Genomic DNA, 15,645 nt, shown 5'->3' with positions numbered 1-15,645 from the left:
GGTGACAAGACCCCGCCCAGGAGCACAGCACACCGGGCACCCAGGGTGGGAGCGCACCTTGTGGTGATGGTGGTGGAGGTCACTCCACTGCTCGTCTCCACGGTGGTGGGGGGCGGCGGGGGCGTGGTCCCGGGCGGGGGCGGGGCGGCGGCTGTCACTCCGGCAGTGCTGGACACGGCCACAGCGGCCGGCAGGGTGCTGTAGTAGGTGGCCACGTCGACGCCCGGGGGGGGTGGGGCCAGGCAGTAGGTGCCGTCCGGGAGCATGTAGTAGCTGTAGTACATGGCGGCCACCGTCGCTGCGAACACACGTTTGGCGTAAGAGCGGCAGAGAGGGCACCGCCCACCCAGCGCAACATCACTGTCCGCTGCCGACCGCACGGTCTCTCCACGTCCCCGCGACCTGAGCGCCACACGCCTGCTCCAGCCGAGTCCAAGGGAGAGATGTCTATGGCGGCGCGCCTCAGAGCAGGAGGAGCTGCAGGGAAAACCCGCTGCTGAAGGTGTCAGGCCGCTCAGAAGCATATCCCCCGAACTGCGTGTGCACTGCGTGTGCGCTGCGTGTGCTTGGAAGCAGAGCCAGCGTGCACAGGGCAGAGAGCTGCCTAGTCACCTCCCACACGCCTCTGTTCAACTGCCTCCTGCAAGCTCAGGGCCCATTTAGCCAGTCCTTTAGATATTCCGACCTGATCTTAATCTCCTGTGACTCTACCTCCCAGAGACAACCCTCCCACTGAAGGGCTCCTGGGGACAAGCTGAGCCTCCCCGTCTGTGTAGGAACGGAAACAGCTTCCCGAGTCCTGGGAACAGCGAGCTCCTCGGAAGCCCTGGGGCTCTCGTGGGGGGAGCTGGGACAGCGCGTGTCCCGAGGGGTGACTAGCTGAGCACGTCTGAGAAGCAGGGACAGAATGACGCTGTCACCGACCCCAGCTGCCTGCCCTGCAGCCCACCCATCACCCACCCAGGCATCGGCTGGGAATCCGGCACTGGTCCCCGAGACTCTCGGTCTTGGTGACGCACACCACCAGACGGGTTTAAGTTTGGTGACTTTAAGCCCTGGTTGCCCTTGAATTTCCTCTCCCAGCCGCTCCTCCCCGACTCGGCAGTGCTGTTTTGCTCCCTGTCTCCGATGGCCCACGGGGAAGGGAATCCCGTTCTCCGCTGTGCCCGGCCTGGCATGGCCCTGGTGCCAACGTGTGCAATGAAAGTACACGTCAGGTGGGCACTACCCACACTCTGAAGTGCCACGCGAGACCCTCTATTATATGGCTGGTGACCCACTGCTTCACGTAACCCACAGCTCTGCCTCCAGCGGAGACGCCCTCATGAGGGTCTGTCATGTCTGAGGGTCACCCCCACACTGACCTGAGTCGGGTTCGCTCCCTTCACCCTGAAGGCCTCTCCGCAGGAGAAGTCAAAACGATATTCACACCCAACGTGCAACTCACGGCCAGTCACTGACTCCGACCCCGCGCAGGAGGGGGAGGGCCGTGCCTGCAGCCCAGGGGTCCCTGACGCCGCCCCTCCCCCTCCAGCTGCCTCCCTGCTGGCCGAGGGTCACGGTTAACAATCCCGAAAGGCCCTCGGGCCTTGCTGGTCTCAGGCGGCAGGAGGGCGCTTTTCTATTTGCTCTCCAGAAAAGTCACCAAACCCCAAATTCCTCACAACGCCAAGCGCTCGCCTCAGAAGCACGGCCCCCGGACCCTGCCCTCTGAACACCATCGAGCTGGGAAGGGCTGGGTCCACCCGCCCCGTGGGGAGCGTGGGGAGCGTGGGGAGCGATGGCCGCTGGCTCCGCACGTGACACGCGGCCATGCAGCTCATCTGCTCCCTCCTGTGACCCCGACACCCCCGGGGAGAAACAAAGTCCGCAGAAGGAGGCTGTGAGGGATCGTCACACCTGGCAAAGCAGGAGACGCTGCGTCGGGACCACAGAGAAGGCCTTGCCGTGGGGCTTACAAAGCACCAGGATGGCCACTGCTTTTCAGTCGCATCGGGCAGAAGAGACGTGGCTGGACCGGCCACGCGACCGGCACAGAGAGGGACAGAAATGGCTGCGCCGAAGGCCAAGAAGCACAAAGGATGACGGCAGGAGAGAGACAACCACAGGGAGGAGGCGGCGTCTCACCAAGAAGCCGACCCGACACTCAGGGTAAACAGGAGAGAACTTCCTGGGAAGGAGACTCCGGCTGAATGGTGTAGGGCAGCCGTGGGCAAACTACGGCCCGCGGGCCGGATCCGGCCCGTTTGAAATGAATAAAACTAAAAAAAAAAAAAAAAAAAAAAAAAAAAGACCGTACCCTTTTATGTAATGATGTTTACTTTGAATTTATATTAGTTCACACAAACGCTCCATCCATGCTTTTGTTCCGGCCTCCGGTCCAGGTTAAGAACCCGTTGTGGCCCTCGAGTCAAAAAGTTTGCCCGCCCCTGGTGTAGGGTGTGTCCAGGGAACTGGGCCTTCGAGCTGAGTTGTCAAACGTAAGAGCCAAAGAATGAATGCTCAGGTGTCCAATCAGAGCCGCAGCCGCCCACCCGCGAGGGTGGGAAGATGAAGCCGACCCGCTTTTCACAGCAACATTCAGCCAGACACGCTCAGCGACGCCCCTCGCTTCCAGGCCAGTGTGAGACGTGTCCTTCGCTGCCAAGCTGCCAACATGTCAGAGGCGGCAGACATTTCCAAGCACAAGAGCTCTGAGAACAGCGCCCGAGAGCAGTTAACGAAACCACCAACCAGCAAAGCAAGCCCACGCCCCAGCCCGGGCAGCAGCCAGCAGGCCGGGCGTCCCCGTCAGGAAGAACCAGGCCAGGCTCTGATGTGCAAAGGTCCCCGAGAGAGCAAACGCTCCCTGAGCATCTTCTACTCAGACGCGATTTCCTTTTCACACCAGGGCCAGAGGCAGGCATCCCTCACGTGTGGAAGAGCTCATGGGGCAGAGCTTGTATCAAAAGTTCCTTGTGGCCGAAACCGGTTTGGCTCAGCGGATAGAGCGTCGGCCTGCGGACTGAGGGGTCCTAGGTTCGATTCCGGTCAAGGGCATGTACCTGGGTTGCGGGCACATCCCCAGTGGGAGATGGGCAGGAGGCGGCAGATCGATGTTTCTCTCTCATCGATGTTTCTGACTCTCTATCTCTCTCCCTTCCTCTCTGTAAAAAATCAATAAAATATATTTTAAAAAAAGTTCCTTGTTATCAAATCCGAACCCCAAGAGACGAATGGGATGAAGAACTGGAGGGGGAGCCGAGGTGAGAGCGAATCCGCGGCCGCTGGGCTGAGACTAACCAGCGAGGGCGTTCCAGCTGCGGGCACAGCTGTGGGACAGACACAGGGCGGGGGAGAGGGAGGGGGAGAGGGCGGGGAGAGGGAGGGGGAAAGAGGGGAGAGGGAGGGGGAGAGGGCGGGGGAGAGGGCCGGGGAGAGGGAGGGGGAGAGGGAGGGGTCCATGAACACGCACTTCCTCTAGCTTCACAGCGAATAAAACCCAAGGCGACAAACGCAGCTTCCAAACACCTGCAGCTTCTGCCTCTTCAGTGCCCCCCATCCTTAGAGCCGAACCTCCGATGTGCAGTGACTTCACTCTGATTTCTGACTATAAGGTTCTTGTGTTAAATTCAAGTAAAACTCTAAAATGTCCACTTTCCTATTTCTATCCACACAGCCATAACTTACACAGGTTACCTCTGAACCGTACAGTGTGAGCTACTCTTTTCCCTCTTTGTTACTACAATGACCTGTTTTTCCATTTGTGTCGATGTTCCCCTAAAGTGAAAATGACTGTTTTTGGATGGTGGGGTCCTGGGTAGTATTTTTACTTTCTTCTTCCACTTCTCTTGACTAACAATAAAGTCATTTTAAAAAAGGGCTTGGAAAGTCACTTCAAGGTCACGACTTTGCAGAAAGAAAGGAAATGCTATAAACACAACAGCCAAAGCACATTTAAAAAAATGGACAGAAGAAAATAGCAAATCCAGCCACATGATGTGAAATCCAGCCACTTACGCTATTTATGGAATGAAACATTAAAAAAACAAAGTTAGCATTTCACTAATTTCTTTTTTTGCTTATTTTTTAAAAACTGCATGCTGCAATATTGGACAGAACTTCAGAGACACTGCTTCCCGTATGATTAACTCTACGATGAGCCTCTTCCGCAAGGAGTTACAGCTAAGCAGCAGGAGACACCAAATCCTAACAAAACAAAGGGCACGAGAAGCAGCTCACTGTCAGGCGGACAAATGAAAGCGCGTGTTGGCGTCCCATCTGTGTGTAGGGTTTCTAGCTAAGGTTCACTTAAAGAGACAGATGCTTGTCTTCCGAGGCTGCCAGGACCCGGGAGGCCCTCTGCAGCAGAGGGGAATGCAGCCCCCCGAGTCCTCGCGCGTGGCCCCCATTTCCACGCGGCTGCTGCTTCTGCCCGTCTCACTGAGAGCTGCCGTCCATGGCATTATTAGTGCTTGTTTGCCATCTTGGCCGTAAAGGCTGTTTGTATGTTAGACAGTTTTTTCTGCTTTCTCAACAGTTTCACATTTTCCATTAGTTGAATGTGTCTGTTGGCTTAAAATAGATGATTCTTTATCTGTGAAAGTGCCGTATTTCCGGAGAGTTTCACATCTGGCACTCCCATCTGGAAGAGGTTCTGCTGTTGGATTCGAGGTGGACCTCACCTCCCTGTCAGCGGGGGGCCTCCCTTTCGGCACCTCCTCCCACTGGGTGCTGACTCGGATCCCCTCAGTCCTGGTGGGGCTGGCTGTGCGGCCCTGACCACCACCCGCTCCTCGGCAGACGGCTGGGCTTTCTGCTGTCACCACCAGTTTTCCTCTTCAACTATCTCCCAGTGGACCTCACTGTAACTGTGTATCTGATGAGTGAGAGAGAGAACTCCTGTTCCGGTGGAAATGAGCCCGCGCCTTTCGGAAGGGCAGAGGGAAGGGCAGTTGCTTAAGGAAACTGCGGCGGGGCTGGCGGCGGGCGAGGCCGTGGGAAAGCCTGGCAGTGAGTGAGGTAGACCCAGAGCCCGGCTCCCAGGCCTGTGCCGCCCGAGGCGAGGGGCTCCCGCTCTATGGCCTGACGGACGCGTCTCCCTTCACGCTGCCCAGGCCCTTGCTGTTCCCCTGACACCAGAGTCTGACCCAGGAAGCAACACGCAGGCCCTGGCGCCGGTGCTCACACGCACGCTCGGCGTCACTCGGACCTGCAGCCAGTGTGCCGGCCGGGCTCCTCCCGGAAACCGGACCAGAGCACACCCTCCACCACCTCGCGCCTGTGACCCCAGGCCCTGGGCAGGCGTCCGCTGAAGTGACCCTAAGAGCCTACGGGGATGCTCTTCTCCTCGAGGCCCTGGCCCTGCCCTCCTCACGGCCCCAGGCCTCAGCTCTGCACCACCACTCACTCCCACCCGCTGGAGCCCAGGCCTGTCCTCCCTCCCCAGCTGCTAGCAGCGCTGACCAGTGCTACGCAGCCCACGGGGAGCAGCTCTGACGCCCTCGGCACCAGGACCCAGTGTTTTACAAGATGTGAACTTACTGCCGACCTCTGTAAGCTGATCTGTCACTACACATCCTGGACTGCCTGCTTCCCTGGAAAACCTGGCACTGGATCCCTGCCCTGCACAGCCAGCCAGGTCCCACCCACCACGGCTCTGCCTGCACCGGCTGTCATCTCTGTGGGGCTGGGCAGGTTAGACGGAGCTGGCCCTCGCAGGGCACACGACCAAAACCTGAGCCGCAACACCAGGCACCATCCCCAACGGCCGCCACACTTCCCCACCCGGGGAGGGAGAAGATGTCAAACCACTGCCTGAGGGGAAGCGGTGCTTCCTCACGTGGGCCCTGCTGAGCGCTTCGGTTGGGGACCGTGGCCAGGCCGGGAGCCAGGATGTCACAGCGGGCGGCTGGCCGGCAGGGCCTGCATGGAGCAAGGGCAGGGTCTCCATGGCTCGTCTTGGCCTCGGGAGCCCTGTTGGGCCATAGCAGAGGCTGCGGGGAGCCCTCTGACACCTGCGGCCCCTCTGCGTCGCGTGGTAACTCCTGTGTCGCACAGCCTCCCAGCCTGCCTGCCCTCTCCTGCCCAGCCCTGTGGGTTTGCCGACACGCAGCACCATCGCTGATGCACACTAAGGGTAAGCGCAGCGGGTAACCAGCCACGGTCACTGTCCTGAACTTCTACTCCTTCCCCGGCAACGAAGTCTAACGGCTGCAGGACCCAGTGCAAGTGCAAGGCAAGGAGCTGCAGGCAGGTCTGAAAAGCAAGGGAGCCGGAGAGCCATCCCCCAGTGAACGCACACCTGGACAATGGGAGACAGAGCACAACTCCTGGTCCCCCGCGCCCGATTCATGGGTGCCAGCTGCCCACACAAATCCCCGCCGAGAGCAGGGGCGTCAGGGGCATCCAGAGGCCTCAGCCCAGGAGTCACCCGTGGCTGACATCCCCATCAGGCTCCGCTGCACAGCTTCACCAGCAGGGAAAAGGCAGCTGTGTGACACCAGGCCTGCTCTTTGCTTTCAACATCCAAGAAACGTGGTTTGACCTGATCTAATTGTGTAAGACGTCACCGAAGTTCTGTAAGAGGCTTTTTAGGACAATGCATTGGGTTCACTCAGTTACCGGTGTGAAAGTCCAGAAATGTTCATTCAGGACATGAAAGCGATGCAAGATCGGTGCCGGGGACGGCGAGAGGGCACAGCTGCCCGCTAACCGAGCCCGGTCCCGGAAACGAGCGGCCTGCGCTGAGACAATTACTCTCAGGCCCACTGCCCGCCTCCACCCGACAGGGACAAGCTCTCCAGGAGGAGCGTCAGGTCAGAGCTCCACGTGGAGGAGCTGAGCGAGCGAGCTCGGTGGCTGTGATGAAGGTTCTCCCCGCAGTACTGAGTCCCTGAAGGAAATCATTTAAACAGACCTGAGCCCGGGCCGGTTGGCTCAGTGGATGGAGCGTCAGCCTGTGGACTGACGGGTCCCAGGTTCAATTCCGGTCAAGGGCACAGGCCTGGGTTGTGGGCTCCATCCCCAGCGGGGGGGCGTGCAGGAGGCAGCCAATCCATGATTCTCTCTCATCATTGATGTTTCGATCTCTCCCTCTCCCTTCCTCTCTGAGATCAATAAAAAAATATTAAAAATAAATAGGAAAATAAATCAATAAAAAGAGCTGACAGTGAGACCAAGGTCAAATGTTTTCAATGATTTCCTGGAAAGAACACTGAGCTCTGCCCTCGAAGAACAATCAATCCTTCAGCAACTAAAGGCGAGAGGAAATGGAGCCGTCAGTGGTTCGAGGAGCCCGTCGTGGAAGGAAAGGGCCCACGTCCGTGCTCCCTCTCAGCACGGCTCTGCCTGTCGGGCGGCCAGGCTGGAAGCCCGTTCCCGCCCTGCGCAGGACAGGAAGGCCGGCCGCCCCGCCCACGCGGCTGAGACAGCCCCGGGAGGCCTCTGAGGAGGGGCAGTGTCACCGGCACCTGCTTCCCGCCCTCTCGCTCCTCGTCCTTCCTGGAACCCAGAGCTGACGCTGGAGGTGGCAACCAACCAAAGGACGGAGCCGCACGCTCAGGACGGCACCTCCACAGACTGCACGCACGCCGGCCTCAGCCCTGGGACACCTGCTGGCTAAGCCCTGCGGCTGGCGCGGGCGGGCGGGCGGGCGGCGCTCAGCGAGGTGCACCCGGCGAGGTACTCACAGTCAGAGGTGTACTCCACCTGGGAGGGCTGTCCGGCTGCGCCTTCTGCCGAGGGAGGGGTGGGGGCAGGACTGTCGGCCTGGGCTTTGCGGACCAGCATGGCGAGGGGATGATCCGGGTCCACCACCTTCAAAGGCTGCAGACAGAAGGGAGCACGGTCACACTCAGCTGGACTCCAGACACGCGTGTACGCTGCAGGGAACGTGCGCGCGCCCTGACTAGCTGGTTCAGCCTCTAGCTGCGATTCCCGGAGGAACTGGGCAGACAGATGGCTTCGATCTTCCTAGTGACCCCGAGGAAAGGAGAAGGCAGGCCCAGGACCAGACTGCACACCCACACCTGTAAGACCCGATCCTACCACAATGGGTTCTGCACAACAACCTCCAAGTCTTAACCGACATTTTACTTATTCTAAACGTCCCAACGGCAGTTAAAATAAATGGAAATAACTTGCTCATGAGTTTTATAAACTGAGGTACATAAGAAAGTAAATTCCTTTGCCACAGTGCAAAATAGACCTCCATGATGACAAAATAGGATACAGCTATTATATAAAAGAAATGCTTTCTTAATAAGTTTCTGAAATTAAATCAGCAGTTTTGTGATGCAATAAAAACAAAGCTCAGTAACGAGATAAGAACCTTCATCAGCTCCTCCAGGCGGTTACACTTCTTGGAGGCAAAGAGAGACGGGTGCAGGTAACTGCCGTCGCCCTCGTCGTCGTCGTCCTCGTTGTCCGAGCTGACCCCCGACTCTGCAAGAAACACCCGTCTCAGGAGGGGAGGCCGTGCTGCCACCAGGTGCTCAGCAGAGAGTGGGGGAGGCCCGAGCTCGCCCAGCCCTCACTAGTCAGAGCCCTTGTGTGTTTCAATATTTTAGCAAAAAAGACAAAAACTCCTTACTGACTCATGAATGTAAAGTAACAGCAACAGGTATTTTAAAACTACAGCCCAGGAAGGCGATGAGAGCTGTAGTGAGATCTGCGCAACGGCTACTGAGCCTCGTTTCAGCTGAAGAGGGAAAACCCAATGGCGGACGTTTGCAGAGACCACGGCCCCAGCACACTGTGCGGAGTCCCCTGGGATGACTCGCCGTTTAGACACCGTCACAGGACGACAGCCCGAGGCAGAGAGTGAAAACAGAGTGAAGTTGGCATGTCGTCTCCGTGCCGTGGGAGGAGTGGGCTCCGGCCCAGCCCCATGGGGCAGGGGACACTGCTCAGCTGAGACAGTGTGTTCCAATGGCATCAACATTTCATTATGGCCTCACTGGTTGGGCTCAATGGATAGAGCATGGGCCTGTGGACTGAAGGGTCCCGGGTTTGATTCCGGTCAAGGCCATGCCTGGGCTGCGGGCTTGATCCCCAGGAGGGGGGCGTGCGGGAGGCAGCCCATCAGTGATTCTCTCATCATTGATGTTTCTATCTCTCTCCCTCTCCCTTCTTCTCTGAAATCAATAGAAATATATTTTTTAAAAAACATTTAATTATGTTCACCCTCTCTCCTGTGTGCACACCGCAGGGTGGCGGCAGGTGGTACCGTCGCCCTCCGTGGCAGGGCGGGCAGACACTGGGTGCTGAAGGGCAGGCTTGCGTGGCATGTGTGGGAGCAGCCCTCTGTGCTTTCCCAGACCCCCCAACCCCCGCGCCCCCGCCCGCCCGACGAGGAGCCAGCCGCCTCGCTCACTCTGCTTCTCGTCCCCTCTGCCCTCGGCCAGCACCGGGTAACGCCCTTCCTTCATGGCCTTCTGGATGAACTTGTAGTAGGGGTTGAGGTAGTGGTCGAAGCGCAGGAAGTCGAACTGCGAGTTCCGGGCCTGCCTGGCTTTCAGCATGATTTCAAACTGCGCCCCCTGCCGGCACACGAAGCGGGCCGTGCGCTCGATGATGGCGTGCATTTTGGCTGTGGGCGGCTGGGAGAGAGCACACATGCACATGACTGGTTTTTCCTCTTGGCCACGGCCACAGGGCTCCAAACACAGACCTGACCCTGTGTTGCCCGCCTGGTGGCGCCGCTGGCGGGGGCAGCATCCCCTACACCACAAGGCTGGGTTCCCTTTCTATCAGGCGTGGACCTAGGATGCAGGTTCCATCCCCAGTCGGGCCCAGACAGGAGGCAACCAACCCATGTTGTTTCTCGCACACATTGATGTTTCTCTCTCAAATCAATAAAAACATATCCTCAGATGAGGCTTAAAGAAAGGTGAACCCCAAGTGAAGTCATCACCTCATTAAAAAAGAAAGTGCGTAAATGACCCTGGCTTTTCTCCGTGAGCTCATGCGTGACTCTCAGGCAGTGGGGCCGTAACCCAGGTGACGGCCGGGCCCTCACCACGCAGCCTCGCCCTGAACAAGCAGGGACCAGCTGCAGCAAGAGCGCCTGGAGGGACTCAGCTCAGGTCAGCATGAGGCCTGCAGCTGCCACGCGCATTCCTGCGTCTCAGGACCTGCGTCCATGCGGGTGGGCGCACGGAGTCACGCTTTGGGTCAGAGCTTTACAGTTTTCCGTAGGTTGCCTCCTGTTTCCTGACAGTGTCTGATAACGACACAGCTGAGGATGCCAGCTTGGTGCTGTCCCTGTGTTTTAGAATAAGGTAAAGTGAGATGTTGAAAACAGCCTGACCCTGTTCTTTCCCATCGGCTCTGAACTCCGACCTCGGTGGTCGTAAGGAGGAAAAGCAATAGGGAAGCTGGCCTGCAGGGCGCGCGGTCTGTGGGCTGGACTCGCTCTGCATGGCCCCCTCCTCCCTGTGAAACGGGAAACGGGAGGAGGACGCATGGGAACCTGGCAGCTGGTGTCATGATTGCTAATATTTCTGTCCTGGGAAGGGCTCTTACAAGTGTCCTCCTTTTTTGTAGGAAAATATAGAAAATAAATCAGTAAACAAACAAGCAGTGACCGTGACTAACAGGACAGGGACAGGCAGAACCGCACATACCAGCTCCACATCAGGCGGCACGTTCAGTCCCACAGGGGCAATGAAGGGCTCCTCATTCTCCTCCACATGGTCAGCCTCACTTTTTTCTGTGTAGAAAGAAGACACACAACTTCAGGGCCGTGCCCAGGAGGCGGAACCGACATAAAGAGCAACGTAGGGAGCAGTGACCGGTCCTTTCCCTTTTTTCTATCGTTTCTCTAGAAATGCTTCCCAGTTTTCCATTCTGTTCCACAAGCAAAACCACTTCAGCAAATCGAGAGGGGGGGGGGGGGGGGGGGGGAGGGAGGGAGGGAGAGAGAGGTGGTGGTGGTGCAAGGAGCCGCAGCTGGGCCAGGCGGAAATGCGCCCCGGGCCCCGCACCTCTCTGTCTGGACGGCTCCTCCTCCTCGGTCGGCTGGGACGGGTCGTAGTAGTCGCTCCCGTAGGTGAGCCCCACGGCGTTGTAGGTCCCGTCCTCGGCCAGGGCCTCACTCAGGCGCTTGTATTCCTCCTCTTGAATAAAAACGGGACTTTATTACACAACAGAAGTTCACTGAGAAAAACGTCACATGTTTCTAGAGTCGTAGCTATCAGTAAAGCATAAAACACACTTTTCAGCCTCTTTTCGAGGCAATGTTTAAAAGTCCCACTTCACATCTATCGACGTGTACTCCTGCCAGCACATTTACCAGACAGCAGAATACACGTCTTTTGTGGACAATTTCTTCCTGCTGAGAAATCTGGGATTAAGAACCGCATTAAAGAGTGTGAAGGCAAAGACAAGAACATCAATTGTAGTGTATACGATACTGTTAAAGGAGAACAGTTAAAGAGTTTGGTTTTTGTTTTGTCAAATCCCAGTCTGCCCTCAAAAGCTGGGAAAAGTCTCTGTGGCTCTATATATAAACTATCCTGAGGTCCTCCCAGAACGCAAAGACGCCTGTTTTTCCAATCCACTGGGTACTGTCAAGATAATATCAGAAAGAGTGAGTATAAAAAAATGAATGGGAGTAAATTTAAATACTTAAAAATTTAAAACGTTTGTGGCTTAAGTAAGTTTTTCTTGAGCAGTACCTTGCCTTGCCTCCTCCTCAAGCAAGTCCGTATGCAAGGCTAAATACCTCTCTTCATCACACAGGGCCTCTATTCGCGCCTCCTCTTCCGAGAGCTGGTAATCTCTGTTCCAGGTGGAATACTCAGCATCGTACTCAGAAAGGTCATGCAGGTGACCGCGCCCATCGTATCTGTAACAGGAACACGCTGGTCAGTGGAGAGAAGTTAACGTCTAGGTTGGTTTGTGTGTGAGCTGTCATATACACATACTTACCAATTAAATTAAGAAATAAAGTATGAAAACAAACATAAGAACTACTCTCTGGTTTATATTTAACTTGGCTAGCCCCATCTCACCTACTTGCAAACTCAAGTTATTTTAACAAAGTCTAAATTCTCTTCTACAACATGTAAAAGTTACAGTGAAAGGTAAACAATCTTTCAACAGCATAAATGGTAGATCCACTTCGTGGCAGTTCTTACCGTTTATGGTTTGCTCAACTATTTAATGTCATTTGCAAAAAAAAAAATATTTTTCTGAAAAGTCAAACATCAGCTTACATTCACACACACCGAGTACATAAATACCTATCCGTAAGAACCCAACGGTGGGCATTTCCTCGCTTCTCTCCGCTAGTCCCGAACTCTCAGGAGAGATCTTCACCAAGAAACGTGCGTCCATTGGAGTAAGACCTGGGCTAGGCTGGCCCCTAGCCCCTGGCTGAGGAGATAAGTGCTGGGTTACGGGCAGAGACACACGGACACAGAACAGGACAGGCACATGCAGCTCAAGGAGGTTTGCTGGACGGGGCGCCAGGCGGGGTGCGGCCAGGCCGCTCCTGCCCTTCACACCCGGAACGGCACCGGGCACAGCCAGCGGCGCCGGGCACAGCCAGCGGCACCGGGCACGGCCACTGGACACAGCCACTGGACACAGGCAGCGGCACTGGACACAGCCAGCGGCACTGGACACAGCCAGCGGCAGGGCCGGGCCCGGGGGCCGCCTGCGGAGTCAGAAAGGCCCTTTCCGTTGCACCTTCAAATAACCGACTCGTGCAGCGCTGCCGAGAGCGAGCGCCCGCAGCCAAGGACCAGCCTGCGAATTCCCCTCCGCGTCCAGCAGCTCTGGGGCCACTGAGGCGAACCCAGAGACAAAAGTCGGCCGATGTTTAACGCTGACTTTCGCAGGAAGCACCCAAAAAGGGCATTTTCAAGGCAGAAGGCCAACATGCCCCGGGCCGCAAAGCGACTGCATTTTATTCGGCGGCAGGAGGGCTTTCGCTTTGGTGCAAACCTCCTTAAGGTACAGACGTGGTTCCTCGTTTAAGAGCGTGACAGGCACATGCGCGGCGTTTGCTCCCCACCAGCTCGGGCGACCTGCCTCCCACCCGCGGGGCTCGGATGGCGCGGCCCGCGGTCCCAGCAAACGGGAGACGGAGCGGGAGCCTCCGGGCCGCCCCGACCGGCCTGACCTCCCTTCCCAGGCCCCGTCCCCTGGTCCAGCTCTGACTCCACCGGGAGGTCAGGGTGGAGGAGGCCGAGGGTCCTGAGCGCGTCCACGTGGCAGCTCGGAGGCCAGCGCTTGGCCGAGTCCAGGTCTCAATCGGCTCAGCCCATGGGCTGCCGTCACTCGGGGGGGGGGGGGGGGTCCACAGTTTAATGGCTGGTGGTCACGGTCACATTCTCAGTCCGGACCCCAGAAGTGGAGTCGCCAAAACGGCTCCCCCCAAAAAATACCCCCAAAACACCCAAGCCAATCAACGAAAGGCCCGAGGAGGGGAGAAGGGGGACTGAAAACCCGGGGGGGGGGGGGAGCAAACGCCCTGCATCCTGTGACGTCACCCTCTTCCAATCGAGCTCATCTTTAGGGACCGACCCCGGGCCCCCCGGTGCGCAACGGCGCGGGTCTGATTGGAAAAGCGCGTCCGCGTCCGGAGGCGCCGCACCCCCCGCGCTAAGGACCGGCCGGCGCTGCACCCGCCGGGCACCTTCGCCCGCCGCCGCCGGACACCCCAGCCGGGCCGGGCCGGGGGGAGGGGGTGCGTGGGAATCCAGGGCCACAGCCCCGCGAGCGTCACTCACACGGGCGCCCCGGATCGACCCGGGGTGCGGGTCGCGGGGGCAGCGCCGACCCCGCCAGCGAGAGACGCGGCCCGGCTCCCGCCTGAGCCTTCGGGCGGGTTTCACCGTCCTCCTCCTCCTCCTCCTCCTCCTCCTCCTCCCGACCCGGGGGGCTGGGGGGACAGGACACCCCGATCCGGCCCGGCCCCCAAGTCAACATCAGACGACATCACCCGGGCGCGGGGAGGGCGGAGCGACGGGCGGGGAGGCACCGACCTGTCGATGAGGATCTTGCGATCCCCCATCCAGGGGATGAGGTGCTGCCCCTGCTCCAGGGCCAGGGCCCGCTCGTCGTCCCGGAACAGCTTGCAGGCATAGCCGAACACCAGCAGCTCCACTCGGCTCCCCGCGCCGCCGGCGCCGCCCGGCCCGGCCTCCTCCTTCGCGCCACTTTTCCTCTCGGTTTTGGCGCGGCCGCCGCTCGCGCCGTACATGACAGCGTCCCCGGCGACCGGGCTGGCTCTGCCGTGCGCCGCTCCGCTGCCCCCGACGCCTCCGCCTGGCCTGGCCCCTTAGTCAGAAGTGCCGCATCCCGGCCCCGATCCGGGCGCCGCCGCCATAGCGGGCAACAAAATGGAGGACGCGGGACTTCCGGCGACGGGCCGCCCCACTTCCGGCGGGCGGGTGCGGCAGATTCGCCAACCCTCGGAGCCGTGGGAGCCGCTGGAAAATAAGTCGGCCGCAGCCGTTGGCACGCGGGGGCGCCTCCGCGGCAGGAGCTTTCGTGCTCGGGAGAGAGAGCCTTTTCTTTTAGTATCGCTTTTCCCGGGTGGCCGTCGGCGGCGCTGACGAAAGTGCGGCGCCGGATCGTGCGCCACCTGCACCCGGGCCGGCGGGCGCTCGGCGGAAGGAGGGCGGGCGCAGCGTGGGCCTCTGGCGCGGCCCTGTGGGCCCGGGCACTGGGGGCTGGGGGAGGGGGGATCTGGAGGATCGAGGGGCCCTGGGCGTCAGGGGTCCTTGCAGGGAGAGGACTGGGAGGTTGGGATACGGGGATCCTGGGGGATCGGGGATCCTGGGGCACTGGGGGACCAGGATCCTGGGGGGCAGAGGACTGGGAGGTTGGGGGACCAGGGAATCTGAACCCCCAGTCCTGCTGCCCCATCTCAGGTTTTTTTTTAAATAAGAGATTAGAAGTGATAATCTTTTTATATTTATAAGAGATTATCAGTGATCATCTTTTTTAAATTTTATTTATAAGAGACTAGAGGCTCGGTGCATGAAATTCGTGCATGGGGGGTGGGGGGGTCCCCTCGGCCCAGCCTGCACCCTCTCCAATCTGGGACCCCTGGGGGGGGGGTGTCCAGTGCCGGTTTAGGCCTGATCCTGGGGACAGTCAGACATCCCTCTCGCGATCCAGGACCCCTGGCTCCTAACTGCTCACCTGCCTGCCTGATCACCCCTAACTGGCCCCCCTGCAAACCTGGTCGCCCCCAACCACACCCCACCAGCATGGTCGCCCCTAACTTCCCCCCACCCACCAGCATGGTTGCCCCTCACTGCCCCCCCTCTGCCGGCCTTGTCGCCCCAACTTTTTCGGTTGACCTGGACGTTCTTTGTCTTTCCCACCGAAATCCTCACTTTTAAAGCGTTTAAACCAGCGTCCACACGTATCCTGAGATGGAGCATGTTCACCATAAGCTTCCCGAAGTATAGGATCACTTTCAGCAGCACTTTTCTTCAAAATAAAGTAATGAATTGAAACTTCCCACAAATGCTCTTTTTATGGCACAAAATTTGACATTTTTAAGCGTAAAAATATCTATGATGTTAACACCTTCAGCAAATTTGACATATGAAGTTTTGAAGCGTGTTGTCAATACAACAAAATAGCACACATATCAAATCGCCTATATATCAACATATATGTAACCCCATCCTATTGATA

At 58.2% G+C, this 15,645-nt stretch overlaps 1 protein-coding gene across 8 annotated transcripts in view; it reads right to left on the bottom strand.

Moving 5' to 3' along the window:
• LOC118653014 (splicing factor SWAP) overlaps positions 1 to 14,339 on the bottom strand; it is a 28,343-nt gene extending 14,004 nt beyond the window's left edge. For 4 of the 8 annotated variants that reach the window (XM_036303448.1, XM_036303450.1, XM_036303447.1 and 1 more), the window contains exons 1-8: positions 13,977 to 14,339; positions 11,661 to 11,830; positions 10,968 to 11,099; positions 10,608 to 10,693; positions 9,356 to 9,581; positions 8,312 to 8,424; positions 7,671 to 7,806; positions 58 to 298 (exon numbers count right to left, since the gene is read on the bottom strand). In XM_036303448.1, coding sequence (XP_036159341.1) covers positions 58 to 298; positions 7,671 to 7,806; positions 8,312 to 8,424; positions 9,356 to 9,581; positions 10,608 to 10,693; positions 10,968 to 11,099; positions 11,661 to 11,830; positions 13,977 to 14,194 — 1,322 coding nt within the window. In that variant the 5' untranslated portion in view covers positions 14,195 to 14,339. Of the gene's footprint in view, positions 1 to 57; positions 299 to 7,670; positions 7,807 to 8,311; positions 8,425 to 9,355; positions 9,582 to 10,607; positions 10,694 to 10,967; positions 11,100 to 11,660; positions 11,831 to 12,227; positions 12,361 to 13,976 lie in introns of all 8 variants that reach the window. The other 4 variants (XM_036303444.1, XM_036303449.1, XM_036303445.1 and 1 more) reach the window with 2 other exon arrangements.
• Positions 14,340 to 15,645: the final 1,306 nt, after the last annotated feature.

This window comes from Myotis myotis, unplaced genomic scaffold (assembly GCF_014108235.1).
Source record: "Myotis myotis isolate mMyoMyo1 unplaced genomic scaffold, mMyoMyo1.p scaffold_m19_p_37, whole genome shotgun sequence".
Classification (NCBI taxonomy): domain Eukaryota; kingdom Metazoa; phylum Chordata; class Mammalia; order Chiroptera; family Vespertilionidae; genus Myotis; species Myotis myotis.
Note: the sequence above shows the minus strand (reverse complement) of the source record. Positions and strands in the feature narration are given on the sequence as shown.